General features: G+C 38.3%; 1 protein-coding gene across 2 annotated transcripts in view; it reads right to left on the reverse strand.

The window, feature by feature from the left end:
* EDIL3 (EGF like repeats and discoidin domains 3) overlaps positions 1-20843 on the reverse strand; it is a 415865-nt gene extending 395022 nt beyond the window's left edge. The window contains exon 1 of one of the 2 annotated variants that reach the window (XM_027606749.2): positions 20340-20843. In XM_027606749.2, coding sequence (XP_027462550.1) covers positions 20340-20406 — 67 coding nt within the window. In that variant the 5' untranslated portion in view covers positions 20407-20843. The remainder of the gene's footprint in view (positions 1-20339) is intronic. The other variant, XM_027606748.2, reaches the window with a different exon arrangement.
* Between the last annotated feature and the right edge of the window lie 412 nt (positions 20844-21255).

Raw genomic sequence — 21255 nt, forward strand, 5'->3', positions numbered from 1 at the left:
TTCAAGTTAACACGTACCCATCCATGACTCAGCAATTCCATTCCTAGGTATTTTACCCAAGCGAAATGAAATTATGTCAATTTAGAAAAAAAAATCTGTACGAATTTTCAGATTATCTTTATTCATTATAAAAGCTAAAAACTGGAAACAATCCAATTTTCCACCAGCTACAGAGCAGATAAACCAACTGTGGTATATTTATATGAAATACTATTCAGGAATAAAAAGAAATGAACTCATCATATGTGCAATAACAAGGATAAATAGCAAACCCATTATGTTGAATGAATGATACCAAAGTACACAAATACACACATACACTCTATCATAACAATGGTATAAAGTCCAAAAATAGACAAAATTAATCCATAATAATAGAAATCAAAAACACAGCTGTTGGAGAGAGCAGGGGTAAGGATGGGAGTTGACTGGAAACAACACGGAAGAATATTCTAGGACTGTGGAAATATTCTATATCATGTTTTAGGTAATGACTAGATGGGTACACACAATTTTGAAAACTCATTTAACTACATAAACTTAAGATTGTGTGGTTTGTTTGCATCTCAATAATGCCTCTAAAGATTTATAGTACCATTTTATCATTGCAGATATATCAATGATTTTCATAAACCAAAAGAAGCAACATTGACCATTCCAACATAATAGTCTAATAACCTAAATTGAAAGTCATAAATACTGTGGTTACACAAGCGTTGTCTGTATACTGTCTTGCAGCTGCAGTCTGAGTAGCAGCATCCTATAATAACAAGCTTATGAAGATATTTAACAAATGAACTTAATGTAGAATACATATAAACCAACTTCCCAAATGAGCAGTGATGCCAAAGGAACCAAGTTTTAATTATAAATATGCATTAATAGGTCTCCTGAAGTGGTTTCCACTTTAATTTCTGGATTATCAGCTTTAAAAGCACATAACAATAATAACTCTTTACTTTACTATACACCTTTATTATTACTCTAACAAAAGAAACAACAGTGTTTAGGTTCCTGGAGTGCAACCAAATTATTCATCAATTCATTTTGCTTTAATTTTCTTTGGTAGGAGTCAGGGAACCACTGAACCATCTGAAAAAGCTCTAAATTGTTGAATTGTATCTTCCTCATTCTCAGTGTCTTCCTAGGATTTCTTGAATAAAAAAAAAAAAAAATCTGTTGGTCCAGCCTACATTGCCTAAGTATAATTTTGTCCTATTAAATGTTATGGAGTGATGGTTTACATTCCTTCTGTTGCCAAAGGACCTAAATATGTTTTTTCTATAATGCAGTTACATACGAAAATGCTTACTTTCCAGAAGGACATACCAACATAAATGAGCCTAAGAGTTCACAGTTAAAGTTTGTATGCTCCAATTGCTTGGGCTTAGATTCTAGGCTTTGCTCATAGTAATTGCCTTCACAAACAATTAATCCTGGAAGAGGTCTTCATGACTCTTATTGTCCCAAAGACAACTGACTGAATTTATAACATATTCCCAATTAAAGTTAAATCAGCAACCTGAAATCTCCAACCCTAGATTGGTTTACTACACAGCAGTTATCAGTAATAACATTTTAAATATTTCAAGGTACTCTTAAATTATGAGGAATACAAAGCAAAATAAATAACCCCTTTAGAACTAATCAAGATATATTCCTTCAAATTGATCTATGCCACTTCCCTAAGAATATACAGAATTATTTATCAATAATTCTGCCTCTATTTTTGTTTTCCTGTTTCTAAATCTGACTTTCAAATGCATTTTATTTTTAAAGCAATCACCATATGAATTCTATTAGTAACTAAATATATCATTTAGTTTAGATATTTATTCTTCTAACTTATTTAAATACTGACATTTATAATAAAGTATTATAAATTTACATATACACATATATTTACAGTTATGGGAATCCCAATAACAAAACTGCACTTTGGTGTTGGAATCTAAGCTCATTATTACACTGAGGAGTATCATCAAGGAACCGCTAATTCAAAAATAAGTTATGATCGGGCGCCTGGGTGGCTCAGATGGTCAAGCGTCTGCCTTGGGCTCAGGTCATGATCCCGGGGTCCTGGGATCGAGTCCTGCATCGGGCTCCCTGCTCCTTGGGAGCCTGCTTCTCCCTCTGCCTCTCTCTCTCTCTCTGTCTTTCATAAATAAATAAATAAAATCTTTAAAAAAAAAAGTTATGATCCATACATAATTTTGAAATTGAGCTTTTTTAGAAAGAAAATAAAGCACGTTTCTCTAGCATCAATTCTATAATACTAAAACATTGTAAATAGTATCACTGCTGCTATATTTAAGGAAATTTTATTAATTTCATTTTTGTGGACTGGCACTAGGCCCAGAAGAAGTTGAAATTTGGGTTGTGAGGGAATATAGCAGGAGAGAAGATGACCCTGATTCCTTTAGAGGGGGTAATTTTCTCAGGAGGGTGAGAGAACGATTTAATTTCTTAGCTTTCTACATTCTCATGAACAAACAAGAATTTTCTAAGCCAGCCACCCTAGGTCTCAACTTAGGGTTGAAAGGGCAGGTGAAATCATAGACATGTGGAGACATCAGATACGAATGTGCCCATGTTAACACTTAAGAGCTGTCCAACATCTCATCACCACCAATTAAGTTCTCACAATACAGAGACTACCTACATATCATATCCGTCATCATTTCTTGGTGTGCTTATGTTCCTTTTCCAAACAGGTGTAATCAAAAGTTTTCATAACACCTGGATATGTTCAGTAAAACACACAAAAACAAATGAGAATATCAATATTAGCTGATTCTATAAAGGTATAGAAAACAAAGGAAGAATTTGGCTACCACCAAAACAGATGATTTACAAGACAGTTTTCAAGTTCCAAAATCATTCCCTGTATATTGCTTCATTTTCATTTTGATCATAAGGAAACTAGGGCTCAGAGACTGGAGTTTGCTGAGAGTCACAAGGCAAGTACTTGGTACAGCCAGAATTAAGTCTTTTGGTACCTAAACTAGTCCACACTGCTCTACAAACGAAGAGTTATACAAATCTATACCTACATGAGATTGTGAATGTAAACACTAGGAAGATTCTGGTTCCATGACCTTCACCCTTTGATATTTTGCCCATTAAATATATTAGATTTATATGGCAAAAGGGACTTGGTAGATGCAATTAAGATTGCTAACCACCAGACCTTAAAATAGGGAGATAATCCTGAATCTGGACATTGTAATTCTTCCTTTATGAAGATACTTATATAATACTCAAAAGAATGTTTAAATTGTGACTTGATTTGGAAATAATCCATATGTGATGTATCTGCTCAATAAATTTCAAGTTTTAACCATGTAAATTTCATGTGCTTTGGCAATCAGCTGATTTTAGTCATAAATGCTGTTACTTTAAACTTAAATGTCTTAAGGGAAAGTTTTCTTCTCCCCTGAAGTGGGGGCTGTAGTAAAAGTCAATTCTTTAAAATGAAAATAGAATTCTTTTATTTTAAAACCTTTAGGCCAACATAAAGTTTAATTTTTATCCATTTTTGACATAAAATATTAAAATAAACTTGAACTGCTGAAAGGCAAGACATAGTGAAGTTTTCTGAATACTAAGTACTGACCACAGAGACCACGAATCCTGAGTAAGTAGATTACAAAAAACTTTCATGCTGTCAACTGCCTTATATACCATATTTACAATTGAGACCTCTAAAGCAAAATGTGAAGCAAAAATAACCTAAAATACTTTAGAAGTTTCTATTATAGGTTATAAATCAGGACACAACTTACAGTCTATATTCAGAGTAGACAGTAAGTGCAACTAGGTGGGAAGAATATAAAGGAAGCAAAGACCTCCTGCTGGGTCAGGTGACACTGTAAGATAGTCTATTACAGACAATACTATAGACTATTTATGTCCCCCCAAATCCATATGCTGAAACCTAATCCCCAATATGATGGTATTTGGAGGTGGTCCCTTCAGAGGTGATTTGGTCATAAGGGTAGAGACCTCATGAATGAGATTAGTGCCTTCCCTGATAAAAAGCCTCAGAGAGCTCCCTGACCCTGTGGGAGCATGTAAGGAAGCAGGGAAAAGATGCCCTCCTATGAGCCAGGAGGCAGGTTCTCACCAGACATGGAATCTGCTACCACACTGCTTTTGGACTTCCCAGCCTCCATTACCGTGAGAAACTAATTTGTTTTTTATAATCCACCCAATCTATGGTATTTTTGTTATAGTAGCCAGAACAGACTAACAACAGTCAAATGCTCCCAAGATAAATGATTTAAAACCAGGAACATAACCAAAATATATTTAACATAAGTTGAAAAATTGCTAAGCTCTGTTGATTGGCCAGTTTGTCAAATCGATCCACATTCCCATCCCTTCCTTAGATCACTCTCCTTTGGTATCCCAGGGTGTCCCAAGGTAATTGTCCCCTTTACAGTAAGTAATAGCCACAACCACAACTAAGAAAATAAAAAATACCTAATATTTATTGAGAGTTTTTATTCTGGCAGGATCTATAAGCATATTACATAGGTTATATCTCTTAATGATTACAACAATCATATTAGATTGCTTCTGCTTTACCCAAACCCTGCAGATGAGGAAACGGGTTAAGGATGTAAACTGTAAAAGGCTTCAGAATTAGTAAATGGTTTATCCAGGATCCAACTCCCAGTCTGATTCCATTCTCTTATCACATTATATTAGTACATCCACAAACTGTATGTCAGTTAAAAGATTGCAGTCTTCTTGATAGAAGTAAAAAGTAAAATAATAATTGGATGAGAAAAATGACTGGTACTCAATTCATTTATCAATTACTTTTTATCATAATTTGTGCCAAGCACTGTGCTACAAAACTGGAGATATGAAGCCATGGTCATCATTGTGGTCATCACCGCCATCATCATCATCATGTTCATCACGGGCCAAAGACATTGTTCTAAGCAATTAACCTGTATTAGATCTTTACATTAACTTTAGCAGTCAGGCTCTATTATTAGTGGCCCCATTTTATTTATTATTTTTTTGAAAACCAATGTTAGTCAACTGTTGAAGTTAAAAACCCTGACTCCTGAGCCTGGAAGATTTATCTTGTTTTATGTTTGTTTTTTTACTTTGTAATTATCACATTGCACACACATTACTATGCTTTGTTTTGCATAAATAGTTTCACGAACATTTTAATGCTATGTATAATATATGCTAATAAATTAGAAAATATTTTAAATTGTACTATTGTGTCAGAAATGATAAATTATCAAAAATGGAAAAGGGATAACAAGTAAGTGCTCCATTCATTATGGAAGACCCCAGAACTAGTAGTCACAAAAGTATCCAACAAACAGGAGTGCTTAGGTGGCTCAGTCAGTTAAGCATCCAACTCTTGATTTTGGCTCAGGTCATGATTTCAGGATTGTGAGATTGAGCCCTGCACTGGGCTCTGGCTGAGCATGGAGCCTGCTTAAGATTCTCTCTCTCCCTCTTCCCTGCCCACCCCCTGTCTCTCTCTTACTCTCCCTCTCTAAAAAAATTAAAAAGGTACCCAACAAACAGATCAGACTGTTTGGTAGGTGAGTTATTTCAAAATTTTAAGAAACAGAAAACTCTTAAAGTACTTAAAATGCTCCAAGGAAGAGAAACTTCCCAATTAATTCTGCAACTATAGCATTTCCCTAGTACCAAGCTTCATAAAGATTGCTCAAATTATCATTTATAAGAACAAATGCCAACATCCCAAGTAAAATACTAGCAAACCATATTTTGATATATTTCTCATTATAGGCAATGATTACTAAATAAAATAATTCATAATTGATAATTGAAAATACTGTCCCATTAATAGAGAAGCAGCTCAGTAAGTCTCTAAACTGATGCAAATTATCATAGAATTTAGTATATGATATGTGCTTCATTTTTTAACAGCTTTTATAAGTTGTGTTGGGACATAAAGCTAACCATTTGGCAGAAAAAGCAAAGAGCAATTCTTATGCACTTAAATATGATGCCAAAAGCATCATAAGTCATAAAGGAAAATACGGATATATTTTACAAAATAAATTTAACTGTTACATAAAGCATAAGAAATACAGAGACAAATGAAATTTGAGACAATATGCTTGTAATATATCTCATTTCCTTAATGCTTTTGAAAAGGGAGGCTTGACCTGAGCATTCTACATAAAATTGAAATCCACTCCTGAAATCCCTCCTCCCTTCTTTTAACCTGCTAGACAATTTCCTTCGTTTATTCTTTGATTCCCTTCATTCGACTCATTAGAATTTAAGTTGCATGTGAGCAAGGATTGTCATCTGTTTCATTCACTCTTGTAATTCTATCACCCAGAACAGTTCTTGGCATCTATCTCTGCTCAATAAAAAGTTGTTGAATATATAAATTATAAGACTATGTGGCATGATCAATTTTATGATAAAAAATATTACTTTGAGATATTTATTTATTTATTGAAATAAGTCTCTAAATATAGAGACCAAATGATTCCATTATAGTTTTTCTTCAATGAATGTATACGTATAGGTTCAAAAATAATTAAAACTTTAAAGTAGGGATGAGGAATTAATTGCCCCTCAAAAAATATGCCGAATGTTCTCTTGTCACATATAAAGAAGCAAAGTCTTAGTAGATTTTATAATTTTTACTCTACACACTCCTTTGATATGCTATACCTTCTTCAGAATGACACGTTTTCTGAGCTTTCAGACTAGCAGTAGAAACCACACAATTACCGAGGTCACAAGCACACAAATAGTTTTAGAACCACTGAGGCATTTAAGAAAGGTAGAAGTATAGCTGCCCAAAGGGGATTAAACAGCAGTTAGCAGTGACATAAAGATTGTCATTACATAAAAAAACCTCTAAACAGAGCTGATTCTGAGGCTGTTGTCTCCTGGGTAAACACAGCTCCCTGATGCTGTCTTTTTGCCTCTGCCAAGTACATCTGGGTTTAGCAGGTGTGACTGCATGGCGGGAGGAGGGAAAGAAGTTATGGGTGAAGGAAAGTTATTGCTAGTGGAGCTTATGGGAGTGATCCCCCAGGCACTGGGACAATTAACAGATCAAAGGACTACCTGCAGCTCCCCCACCTGACAATTAAAACCACCACCAAGTGCTTTGATTTTGTTGCACATAACTTTTCTAGTCAACCCTTTATAATAAAATGACAAACTAAAGCTTACTGTTGATCTTCCATATACAATTACAACTATTTTATTGCAATTTGATAATTTAAGGTAAAACCCAAATCTTGCTTTTAAAGTATTTATAAATTAGACAGCTATGGAAACAAGTAGGTCATTTATTTAGTCTGCTCTTAGAGTTTGCCACTACTAAAGTATTTATTGCTTTCTCAAAGTGATTCACTTGTGCCATAAATCACAGGTCAATGCATCAGTGCTTCAAGCAGATAAGAATTTATTAAATGAGCTAATGGGTCTATCTAAGGAACACATTTTTTTTTTAACCAGAGCAAGATTTATACACCAACAGAGTTGTTTTTAATTCATGTTTTTCATTCATCCATGCATGCGTAAATTCAGCCAAGAAATACTGAGTGCCTACTATACATGAGGCACCATATTTAGAGCTGGATATACACATTAGGAACAAAATATATGTTTTCCCTTCCTACATGGAGCTTATAATACATTGAGAACAAGAAATGAAACAAATAAGCTAATAAGTAATTTTATAGCTATGATTTTTGGAAAGTGTCATAATATAAAAAATTAATGATAGAGAATTATCACAGGGGTATACTGTGGGTATATGTGTGTGTGTTGGAACATTGGTAACTTGGAGAAGGTGATCAGAGAAATTATCTGAAGTTGTGCAGTTTAAGCTGAGGGATGAGCTGGGAGCAGAAAATGGCAACATTTAGAAGGAGATAGCTAGAAATAAATATATAAACAAAAAAAAACAGAAATACAGATAGATGGTAACTTCAAGAAGATAATGAATATTTTACAGACTCAAAAGGAAGTAAGTATGAAAAAAACCAAAAGCTAAGGATGGGAATTTGCATTATAATTTAGCAAAGCTAAGCTAAGGATGGGACTTTGCATTACAATTTAGCAGATATGTACATGACACAAAATAGCAATAAATAGCATAATAATATAATTTGCAGGAAATTAAGTTATGTTATTCCGTGATTCTATGGGCAGGGAATATACCATATAAATAGTAACAAACATACTAAATACAAAATGAAAAAAAAATAAAGTAAAATTCCAGTGAGGGCAAAAGCAGAACAAAATTATGGAAAAAAAAATAAATAATGGCATATATAAGAGTGGTCTGGTAGGAAAAATAACCAGCAAAACAATACTAAAATTAAGAATGTATTTGCAAAAGTAAATAATAAAAAATAATAAAAATAAGAATATATTTGCAATATTAAAAAGGACAGACTAATGTGTATGGCATTATTTTAGGAATGCACATGCCAGGAATTCTCTTTTGGGGTTTTGGCAAGCCTGTTGAATAAATATGTAGGCTACTTGGACAGATTCCAAATGAAACAACTAAAATGATGAAAGGAATGGCTTACAAGGACGGATTAAAGGAAGAAATATGTAAAACCTTAGCATGTCAGAAACTAAAGAAGAAACATTATGGTTTACAAATATTTGAAACATGCAAATTTGAGGAAAAAGAATTCTTTGTGCACAAGGTTGCACAATTTTAAGTAAAGGCCAAAGAAATATTCCCCAAGTAATAATGTTGTTTTCCAGTTAGAACCAACCATTTGGACAAATGATCCAAGATGAGCAAGGATTAAGACCACCAAGCAGACACAGACATTCCCAGTAACCTAAACTATGCTGACCTCAAAATACATAGAGGCCCATCTGGATAGGATGAAGTAGGTCATGGCACAACTATAAAATCTTCCTATCCCCCAGATGTGCTTTAAATTTAGAAAGGCTCTTTCCTTGGATTTGGGCTTTTCTCTGTAATTGTGCTATAGTGAAGTGAGTCCTGGACTTGGATCTGTAAGGCCTACTTTGAGTACTGACCACTTACCCTATTCTCGTCTATATCCTCATCTGCCAATGAGGATAATGATAACCCCCTAGATGGTTGTGAGGTTTAAAAGAGCTGTTATATGAAGACATATTTTATGTGCTTAAAAGCAGCACCCTTAGTCAGGTATATCAATTATTATAATGAGCTCAACGTGCAAAAGCTGTAGGATGAGCACTGCCTAAGAGCATGGGGCTTGGGACTAGGCCACTCTTGTCTTCCTGACCTAGAAGAAATCAGCTCTTCTCTGAGTCACTGTTTACCCACAGCCCTCTTAAATGGATACTGTTTTCTCTCCCAAAGCTGCCAGACCTGAGATACGGCCTTAGTCTTTCCCACTCCTCAAAGCAACTTTCTGAACATTCTTTCTCCTTCCTCTCAAAAACAAAAACAAAACCCCCCACCTAGTTTTAATTTCATGTAACAGATCTCTGTTCCCCAATACCACCCCCTTATTACAGTTATCTCCTGATCTCTGCAGTATATGCCCTCATTCCTTGGAGATTTCTATTCCTGGTTCACTGTCATTCTCTCCAACATTTCTTCTTGTATAACTTTTTGGAATTTCAATACCCACATAAATGACTTTTACGACATTCCTTGCCTCTTTTCTTCTACTGATCTTGTCTTCTATCCTCCTTCACCATAATCCCTAATATGCTCCAAAATTTACAATTATCAACAGCTGTCATTCCCATATAATTTCTGCAGTGCCCCATAATACTTCTCATAAAATTACTTTCTTTCTTGCTCATTCCTTTTAGGACCCCCAACTCAACCTTTCAGCTACACCAGGGTTTCCAATGGTACTACCTTCTGACAACACTCTGATTTTCTTAGTTGCAGGGATAGGAATGGGACTTTGAAAACTACCTTACCTCGGGACTTAATGAAGCAAAAATGGTAAAAAGCATCTGGGCCAAGAAATAGTTGAACACCCCTGAAAATGGAAAACCACACAGACTGAGAAAAGAAGAAAGATAAGTAGGACTAAAAATTAGAGTCATGACAAGAGTGAGTCTGTGGGAATGAAAGGCAAAGAGAGGTAGAAAGACGATAATTCTGGTAAGAGAAAGTCTGAGAAATTTAAAGTACTGGTAGTTGAGCAAATCATGTGATAAGAAAGTCTATTGAACAGCATTGCCAATAGGTTCCTAAAAATGGAAGATGGGAATCATTAGTGTTGGGAACTTCCAAGAAGTCCAATACCAGAATGTTAAAAGGGTCACAAGCTCATGCATGAAAGATTTTTAAGTGGACAAATGTGAGAGAAGAAAGAAGGATCTGAAGCCATTGAGAAAGTTTAGGATGTCATTATGGTTAGTAAGTAACAGACTCCCTAGAGGAAAGGAGGTGTTCTAGGCTGATGGCAAGAAAGTGTTCATGTGGGAATGAGAGGCAGTTTGGAACAGTTTTTGAAAAAGCAATAGTATACCAATACCTCCTCCTCATCTTATGAGTCCAAGAACTGAGAAAAAAGTATAACTCTAATTACCACAAGTAAAGTGGTATAGCAGAAAAGAGGAAAAAGTATGTTGGAATCAGAATGTGTGGAGTCAAGTTCAAACTCACTGGTTGCTTGAATTTCAGCTTCCTTATCTGATGAAAGAAATTAAGAATGGCTTCTCTGCTTATGGTCCATAGAATAGAGATGGGAAATGCTTAAGAAATTTTCCCTATTGTTTTATTATTATTATTCTAGGGGAATAAATATAATAATGTGGAGGTCTATTTACACTATTAAGTATTATACAGATGCACAGTGTTATTAATAAGGTGATCTCAGATGGTATAATTTTCATCATTTTGTAAAAGTTGAAAGTCAACCAATCAATACTAGTTAAAAAAATAAACCATCTTTTGGTAAAATAATTGTTAAAATAAACCAGGAAATATAATTTTCTACCTGATGTGGTTTGAGACCCTTTGGTGCTTTTGTTTGGCTAAAATTTCTTAACGAGTTTACATAGAAATAAAATTAAATGAGGATAGGCTGTAAGGCAAATTAAATACCTTCATTAAGCTAGCAGAAATAAAAACCTTGTTAACCTTTAAAATCACTTTGTCCTACATTATATATCTGAAAATTACAGAGAAAGCATGCTCTTACACATCATATGGAGTAACAATAAAACAATGCAGAGGAGCAATGGAATGCTAGAAAACCAAAAAAAAAAAAGTATAAAAATCATGTTGCAATAAACTGAATGGCAAGATTGTGAAGAAAATGAGTTTTGAATCATTTCAAGTGTTCCTCTTCTTTTCCCTACCTTTGCTGTTCTTCCTAGTGATGCATGATTCTGAAAGACACCACTCTTTCTTACCAAAAAGAGCATACTCCAACCTTTATTTCTGAATGTGAAAAGAGGTATCCCATTTTGCCAACTAAAATTAGAAAAATTTAAAAATATTGTCCCAAGGGAAGAAATATAATTTACCCTTTCCAAAATATCTACCACTTAAATAGTAAGAGATATGAAGTATGTGTTTCATAAATAAGAAAATCATCTAAAAAACTATCCCCATGTGTCACTCATTGACACAGCAAGCTTTAGTAGGTAAGAAAGCAGGCTCTAGATTTAATCTGGATTCTAACAAGCTACTTGGTAACTGTGAGATCTTGGGAAATGATTTAACCTCTGTATTTCCATTTTCTCATTCATATGTAGATAATAACAGTACCTGGGCCCCCACAGATTTAGAAGAATCAGAGTGGTACTCAGAACAGTGGAACACATTGTGTGAACTCAATAAATAGACTTGTTAACTGTAGTTAAGAGAGAAATCAAAATGAATGCCCTTGTTAACTTATCTAACAAGATGCTTAAACTGACTGGTGGTGGTCCCCAAGTAAAGAGAAGAAAGGAAAAAACAAACTGATGCCTGAAAAATTACTGTTTCTGGGTCAAAATTATAGTCAGTTGGAAATCAGTCAGAACCCTGTATTTAAGAAAGAAATCTACCACTTAGAGGTAGCTCTTCTTTTAACTGAAGATGCATAACAACCATAGAAAGCACTTTACATCATGCCTGTATGTTAATATTATATATATATATTCTTTTAAGATTTTATTTATTTATCTGACAGAGAGAGACAGTGAGAGAGGGAACACAAGCAGGGGGAGTGAGAGAGGGAGAAGCAGGCTTCTGGCTGAGCCAGGAGCCCAATGGGCAGCTAGATCCCAAGACCCTGGGACCATGACCTGAGCCGAAGGCAGATGCTTAATGACTGAGCCACCCAGGCGCCCTTGTTAATATTATATTTTTAACAATGCTCTTGCAGGAGCATTGAGAAGTATTTTCAAAGTATGCTCATTCTACAACACAGATTGTAAAAAAACAAAAAACAAAACAAAACAAAAATGGTTAAATAAGAAACAAAGCTTTTAAAGTTTCTGAAACTTTTTTTTAAAGATTTTATTTATTTTATTTGACAGAGAGAGAGAGGCTGAGGGAGAAGCAGACTCCCCCTGAGCAGGGAGCCCGATGCGGGTCTCCATCCCAGGACCCTGGGATCATAACCTGAGCCTAAGGCAGACACTTAATTCACTGAGCCACCCAGGCGTCCCTGAAACTACTTTTGACTTAATTTTTCTGTAAAAGACAAACTGCCATTTAAAATATGTGGTTACTTCTTGAGGAACACTGATTAAGCAGGGCAGGAATAGTTCTAGTCATTTGAATATATACTATCTATTTTGGGTTTTGTTGTTGTTTAGTTGGATTGTTTGTCTTGCCAATACCCTTGTGAGCCCTGTCTCTATAGGTAGCACAAAATGTGACACAAGAACTTGCAGTATAAATACGAAAACATCTTGAATGGTAATTTGCTTGTTGTTTGTCGACAGCTAATATTTCAAAAGTTAGTGCTTACAAAATTAAACTATTCAAAGAAAAAAAAGTTGAATAAACAAGGCAAAATGAGAGTTCAATTAGTATTTGAAGAGAAAAATGAGGGGAGAGGGCATGAAAGATGTGAGCACGGATGGAAGACTGATGCCTAGAGGTGGCACACATTACTGGGAGGGAGTCATCAACTTATTTCAAATAAAAATATTTTCCAGGGCTCTCATGGGATTCTTCCACTCTTTACTGATCAAGAGTCATGAGCCCATTTTACTCTGGTTGTCTTCATATAATCTTTGGTATAGTAAAAGGTAAATGGTCATCCTGACCTCAGTACAGCAAGAAAAGCCTTAAGAGGATTATTCTGCATTCCCCAAGTTAAAAACTTTATCAAATAGCAAGCATAAACCTTAAAGAATGCATGACAGCCTAACCCCATTGATAGATTAGCTTCAAATCAACACAATGTCATCTAGCTTGAGATTAAAACCCTGGCCTTCCCATTTATGGACTGTTCTACTACGTTATATTATTCTTAAAAGAGATCAATCAGTCTGATGCAGACCTGTTTTAGAAAAGAGAAAAAGTGAAGCTAAGGTACAAACTCAATCTTCTTTTTCCATAGCAACAATCACATTCGAAAGTACTTTAGTACTTGGAAAAAGCCTTCGCTTCAATTCTTGTACTTATATCCTCCATTCTGCTTCATGCATACTGTTAAATCCCTTGTTGAACAAATCCTACACAGTTACTATCACTATAATAATGCATATTTTAAAAAACAAAATAGCAACACATTTTCTTCTAAAATATAACCAAATAATTGCAGGACATCTTATCTGCATTCTGCGGTCTACTTCTTTTGTACAAAATTGAGTCCTGTATTTCCTAATACTTTCATTCATTATTTTAGGGGAAAAGAATCAATAGAAAATACATAATAACATATTCTCTGGAATGATGGGAAAATAGCATATTAAACAAGTAAATTCTTTGGATATCCGTCTCTTCCACCATTAAGCAGGTTTTCCAAGCTTAAACATTTTTGACAAAATCTCTTCAATAATGCATGTATTTTACTGCCTTTATACCCCCAAATGTTTAACATATTGCAGTGAGTCTTTGTCTAGGATGCAAGGCCAATAATGGCACTAATTATTATAATATTCTTTCAGACACTAATGCCCTATGGCCTTTATACTTAGCCCCTCCTCCCATAAATGTTCCCGGTTTTTCACACTGTAAGGTATCACTGCTTTTGCATAGAATTTTTAAGTCCCGTTTTGGTCTAATAGCTGCCATGGTTTTTTGCTCCGATTAAGACTGACCTATTACCTCATATGCCTTTCGTTGTCTGGATCCAGTTTATAGAAAGCCCAGGAACTTAAAAACCAAGAGACATGGACTTTTCTATATGATCTAAGTATTAATGCATTATCTGTTTTAGGTGGTCATGAGTTTTTGATGTTTTCTCCTAGTTTCTCAGCTATGTGCTACAGGCAAAGCAAGAGACTTCTCTACAAGTTGGATGTTTATGTTATTGCCCAGATAATAGTTTCAGGCAGGACATTTGTTATCAAATCAAGACACAAAATCTCAAGTTGCTCCATAATTAAGATCCTAATTTATTTCCATTTATGTTTTAAAACTCAGGATTTAGTAATAGAGGCTTCACATTATCATGTTTTTTTTCTTTTTTTTTTTTTTAAGATTTTATTTATTTGACAGAGAGAGAGACAGCGAGAGAGGGAACACAAGCAGGGGGAGTGAGAAAGGGAGAAGCAGCCTCCCGCCCAGCAGGGACCCGACGTGGGGACAGATCCCAGGACCCTGAGATCATGACCTGAGCCGAAGGCAGTCGCTTAACCAACTGAGCCACCCAGGTGTCCCGTATCATGTTTTTTTCTTGACACACACAAAAAGTAAATGGCCAATTCCACAATGTTTTGGAGATTTGCAACCTCTTAATAATCATGGCAGAATTCCCTGCTCGCTATCCAGCAAAGAAATGTTGAGGACGCAGGAGAAGAGGGGAAAGATGAAGATGGAGAGAAATGAAAACGATTTTTATTTTAGGAGGACTGACTCAGAAAGGATGCCACTGGAGACAGACTGTTTGGCATGATGTCAGCATCTGTGTAAGAAATGGTGCAATGGCAAATCTGTAAGCCAGTTTGAAGGGCTACATCAGCAGATGCTAGAACTAATTTGAAAGGAATGATTATCAGTTAAGGATCAATTAAAAATAAATAAATGATGTCAAGTCACTAAAAGCTATTGATATACAATAGGCTCATATATAAGGATTAATAACTGTTTAAAATGGATACTGACAAAACTTTATTTATCATGTCATTTAGTCTCTTTTGGCCACATGACTTATGTTAATTAGATACTTGCAAGCTCCAGGAAAAATACACTTTTACCACTGTGACAGAAAAGGATAACTAGTGATCTCTTACCAGTACTACAGATGTGTATAAATGTACAATTAAATGTATATCCATGCAAATCAATGTAACAGAATTTTCTATTTATAAAACTTAGAGTTGGTATGGAGAGTATGCTTAAAAGTATGCTAAACATTTCAGCAATAATTGTTTCATGGCAAGTACCTCATAGCTCTATGTGTATTTCCTTGGAGGGTACTCAAGAGACCCCTGAAAAATAATGGTTCAACCTAGACATGCACTTGTTTGTGGCAGTTAGAGTAACTCTGTTTCCAAGTTTAAAAACTATGGTAAAGGGCGCCTGGATGGCTCAGATGGTTGGGCGTCTGCCTTGGGCTCAGGTCATGATCCCAGGGTCCTGGGATCGAGTCCCGCATCGGGCTCCCTGCTCCTTGGGAGCCTGTTTCTCCCTCTGCTTCTCTCTCTCTCTCTCTCTCTCTCTCTCTCTCCCTCTCTCTCCCCCTCTGTCTCTCATGAATAAATATATAAAATCTTTAAAAAAAAAAACTATGGTAAAAGCAGAAGGTTCTTACAATTCATCCTCCCTCTCTTTCTCAGGAGAGCACTGAAAACTAACATCAGTTTCATACAGAGCAGAAAGTGACTTTCCATGGATTTGCAGATTCACCTTTACTGGTTTACTTTTTTTTACTTTTTCCATGTTCCTTTAAAAGATCTCCATTGATTATCCTGACACCTGCTGGCAAGGGCACAGTTGATCTTTGTTGGCTTTTCCCCACTTACTCAAATCAAAGACTTTTTGGAGGTATTTTCAGTGACAACTAAGTGGTAATTTATCCAGTTTAAGTATTTATAGCACTTAATTTCTAACATTATCACATAACCACGAGAAAAATTCCAATACTATTCTACTTCACATGGGCGACCATTTGACTCTTTGTATATAAATACATGTTTGGTTTGATTAACAAAAGATACTATAATCATTACATGGGCTATGATTAAACAAACAAACAAAAAACATGCCAGGCCTCTTCCTTACAACACGGATAAGAATTGAATAATAGGAATGGCTGGGTTTTGGTTTTCTATTTTTTTCATAATAATATCAGTTTACAAACTACTTAGGAAATAAACTCAACTATGTAAAAAGTAAATTGATTAGCTATGAGAAGTCATGCCATTAATTACGTATTTTACAAAATTTGCTATTTGTTTCTCAGTGTCTACTCATGATGATTTACTCTGTCTTGAACTGAGTTCTGAAGTCTGCACTGTTTTATGGGTTTTTGGCAAGAATATGATGAACCTACTACAACCTAAATCATACTCAAAGCTATTGCACCTGCAAGTGTACTCAGTAAACAAGAAATACCAGAATTACTTTCTTAGGCTTTATGAAACTCTCGTATCAGGCAGGCTTTTTAAATTGTGCACAAATGATAAGATACACAGTCCATCCCATTATGCAAAACCCTACAAAAAGATTAAAAGTTTTAAAAATAAATTACCTAATTGAAATTTTTATCTTAGTATCAGTAAAATTAAGAGTATGGACTACTAATTTAGAATCTAGGAACTGTCAAACTTATATTTCGCAATGGTTTTTAGTAACCAAGCTATTTTATATTAGTATTGTATATTTTACCCCTTTACTTTACATTGCTATAATTTTGTGAGAAAGAAAAATCACATGTATCTGGCAATAAAAGCAAACTTTATTAAAATACTAAAAATACCCTAGATCCTGAATACATGTTTTATATGAACACTGATCTTAAGATATTTGAGAAAAATACGAGAAAGTTTTAATTTAGAGTACAGAAGTTAAATACATTTGCCTGGTTTTGAAGATCTTTGTAACTTTAAGACCATAGAAAGAAGAATGTAGCATTTCAATTTTTCAACCATAATTTTTATTATTATAAATGTTTTCCCAAAACCATATGCATATTTAAAACAAAATGCATTTCAATTCTAAAGAAACATTTCAAGAATAAGCAAAAAAAGCTTTTTCAGGAAGGGGGGAGGGGGAGGGCTGGCGGCGGGGACTGTGTGCTGTATCACCACAGTGTATGGAATGGCCAAGATTTTGCATTAGTGTCAAACTGTCAAAACAGGATACTTGATCTTCACTTTATTATTTTCAGTTCAACAGTTCAAAATTATTTTTAGGTGCTTCATCTGGCATCTGAATTAGCACTTATTTTTAAAGTACAGAATTCATGGTCATGTAAATTAAGTAACAAAGACACTAATGTGTAATAAATTTTTAAAAACACAAAAAACCTGTTAATGCAGTGTAAATATTGCTATACTAATTATAGAAACATACTGTTATTATCTTGAGTGAGACTGAGGTACTAATTTATTCTCACGTAGAATAACTAAAAAACACCATTGATTAAAAAAAGGAAATTCAAATGCCAATGATTCATAGTATTTAGGACATGTCTAGACATTTTTAGACAGTGCCATTTGCTTAAAGACTTCAGGCACCAACTGCAGGCACAGGGACAGATTGCATAAGATGTCACGTGCTTGCTGCAACTGTATGCATGTTATTGGATTTTTCAGAGCAACCCACGGTGATGAATAATTTAAGAGTTAATAAAATATTCAATCTGACTGATCCATTGGTTTAATTTTAAAATAAAAACGACTAATAAAAGAAATTACCAAATCCCAATCATTAATACATGTAAACTGCCACCCACACAGGGAAACACCAATTTCTAAAAGGCTACAGTAGATAAACGATGTCGGGGCGGAGGGATGCAAGGGAAATTCTCAGTGTTAACACTGGCTTAAATAAGTTTACTTAAAGTTTAATTGTTTGGAGCTGTCACACAAGCTGCACTCTGCCTTCTGCAGGGCTGAAGGAGAATAAATTAGAAAGGTGCAAGTTTAACAAAAAGGACTCATGGAAAATGGTCCGTTTCTTTCCTAAAGCCCTCTTTCCCTCTAATCACAGGATGGCTGGAAAAAAAAAAGGGGGGGAGCAATCTACGAAAAGAATATGGAGTACACCGCTGCCCGATTATTGTCTAGGAGCGGGAATGGAGAACCCCGGCAACATCGGCATGGTTGGTTTGTCTGGCGGAGTAAACTGTGCCCTAGGCGTGGGTATCTTTAGGAGGCAGAGCTACCCACTGCAGTGAGCCAAGACTCACCGCGCCCCAGGGTTCCCGCAAACAGACCCAGCGAGGATAGCGCGGCCACACACGCTAGACACATTATCCTCCTCCACCCCCGCCACCCTCCACCTCAGCTCGGGGACAGATGGTGGTTGCGGTGGCACGGTGTAGGTGCGTGTGAGTGGGTGAATGTGCATTTTCGTGTTTGGGGTGGGAACGGAGGTGGGGAAGAGAGGAGGAGAAGGTAGTGCCTGCAGTTCGTCCCTTCCCCTTCCTGCTAAGGGATGAAAGTGCTGAAGAAATCCAGATGGGAAATAAGAGAAAGGAAAAATAACAGTGGTGGGAGCCCTGTCTTTTCCATATCGCTGGGGAACTCAGCCGAGCAACTACAAAGCCATTACCATGCCTTAACCTTCAGTGGAGTGGCTGCTTCTGCCTGATAACTGGAAGGGCACTTTGTAAACGCTGGTAAGGCACACACCTACACACACGCCTACACCCTGGGGAAAATAGCCACGTTCTGGGGGAGGGAGGGAGGCCGAGGCAAAAGCACGGCCGTGGATCGCTACTGGCAGGGCAGTGAGGGCATCCAGGAACACCAAGCTTCTTGGGCAAACAGTAGCCCAAGAGCTCACAATTTTCCTATGAAACAAATAAATGGATGGATGCAGGCATGGGTGGTGTAGAATACTCATGCAGTGTGAATTTCAAATGAATTCAATTCGAGTCAACGCTTTTAATTCAACTATCCTTTTCTTAGAGACACTGCATTTAAAACCCTGTAGTGCACTCAGCTCTCCACTTGAAGCAGCCTGCTAAGGGTTGTATTACCCTTGGACCCCTTAGAAGGGGCCGCCCCTATCCGTGAGTGCAGAAGGGGTGCAAGTCCCTCTTGCGCGGTCTCCCCAGGACCCCTGTCGCTCCTCCTGCCCTTTATCGGCGCCAACTTCAGCCATGACCCGCGAAGTGACACGGCCAGGACAAGGGTTCATATTGACAAGCCACCCTTCGCAAAGGACCTGAAATTCGTCTATACAACTCAGTAGGAGACGCATCTACGTCCCGTAATTTTTTGTAGGCTGGTTTATTTCACACAAGTCATGGAAAGCACACCCAGACCAGCTCTTACAACTTTTCTGCTCTTGGGCGGGGGAGCGAGGATGTCTCGCACTGCAAGATTCTCTATTACCAAGAGTTACGCGTGTACACGGAGGGAGTGCTGAGCCAAGCTCGGAGCCCCCGAGGTTAGAGGAGAGGCGGGTTCCTGGGGTTTTTCTGTAATCGACGCAGCGCGTCCTGCAAGGGAAGGCAGGAGAAAGCCGAACTGACTTGTCAGACCCGTCTCCACCTCGCCCACCTCCAGAACTCCCAGGGCCAGGTTTGGATTTGCAAACCGCTCAGCCCCGGCCCACTTCGGAGAACTGCACCCGGGGGACAGACGGCCATGCGGCTCTCCAGCCTCTTCCCGTTTCAAGCAGATGACGCCCGCAAGCTTGCTTCCCAGCTCGGGCCCCCACGGAAGCCCCGCCCGTTGCCCGTAGCTAGCATCACCGGGCATTGCCCGGGGAGGTTTCGAGCAGTGACCCGTTGGCCCAGTGAGCCGAGGACCCTCTGGTTCCCGAGAGCGCCGTTCCCTCCCCCTGCCCTCGGTCCCCGTCTTTCCTGGATCTCACCTCCGTAACCCCTCACCCTCTTCCCCGCTCAGCCCCACGCACTCCGCTCTGACTTTGCGAGCACTTTTCCGAGGCACCCGGGGCGCGCCACCTCTCCGTACCGCCCGCGGCGCTCACCACCCCTGGCGCGCCCCGGGGACCGCCTCCAGCCCCCTGCGCGGCATTTCCCAGGGGACTCCAGCCTGTCCCGCACCTAGCGGCCCGGGCCCCGCCGCCTCACCTTTGCAGAACTGGGGGACACCGAGGCTAAGCCCGATCAAGAGCCAAGCGGTCACCGAGCGCTTCATGATTCGGTCTCCCGAACGTGACCTCGGCTGGTCAGGGGTCCTAACAGAGGGCAGTGTCGCTGAGGTGGCACCGCAGGGCAGCGGCAGACCCCGCCCCTGCCGGAGAATTCAAAAAGATGTCTTCTGCCCGCAGCACTACCTTAAACAAATTCTTGGAGAAGGCGAGAAAGAGTGGTGACCAAAGCGAGGAATCTTTTCTCCCCTTTTGCCTGCGCTCCGGCGCAAGGAGGTGGGCGAGCTCTGAGGAGCCGCCGCCGGGCTCAGCCTCCGCTGCGGGTGGGTCCCGGCTGAGGCGCGGCGGGCGGGGCGGGACGGGGCGGGGCGCGGGCTCCCGCGGAGGCTCCGGGTCACCCGCGCCTGTGGACCCGCAGACCGTGCGCTCCGCTTGCTCCGCTCTCGCCGCCGCAGCTGCGGGGCTTCTGACTTGGAGAACAATGAAGCGTGAGCTAGCGGGGAGCGAGCCGACGGCCGGGTGCGCACTGTGTACAAACAGAGGCGGCGTGCGTGTGAGCCTGAGCTTCGCAGGCGCGCTCCCTCGGTGCCCGCCAGCTCCCCCCCCATTCCCTCCCCCAGTCTTCCCCTCTTTCCTCCCTCTTCCCTCCCCCCCCCCCCCCCCCCCCCCGTGGCTCCTTCTACTGGAAGAGAAAAGGGAGACAACTGCAGCCACACCCTGGCACCTGCCACCACCTCTAAAGTTCCTACATTGCCTGTACCTTCTCCGCACACGCCAGAGACTCTAGGGCTAAGGGAGGCACTTTGGTGTCTGAGATTCTCTTGGTTCCAGCATTGACTTTACAATTAACCACGTTAAGGATGCCCCTGAAGTTCTCAGTATAGCCAGGAAAATAA

The sequence above is a fragment of the Zalophus californianus genome, chromosome 5 (assembly GCF_009762305.2).
Source record: "Zalophus californianus isolate mZalCal1 chromosome 5, mZalCal1.pri.v2, whole genome shotgun sequence".
NCBI classification, from domain to species: domain Eukaryota; kingdom Metazoa; phylum Chordata; class Mammalia; order Carnivora; family Otariidae; genus Zalophus; species Zalophus californianus.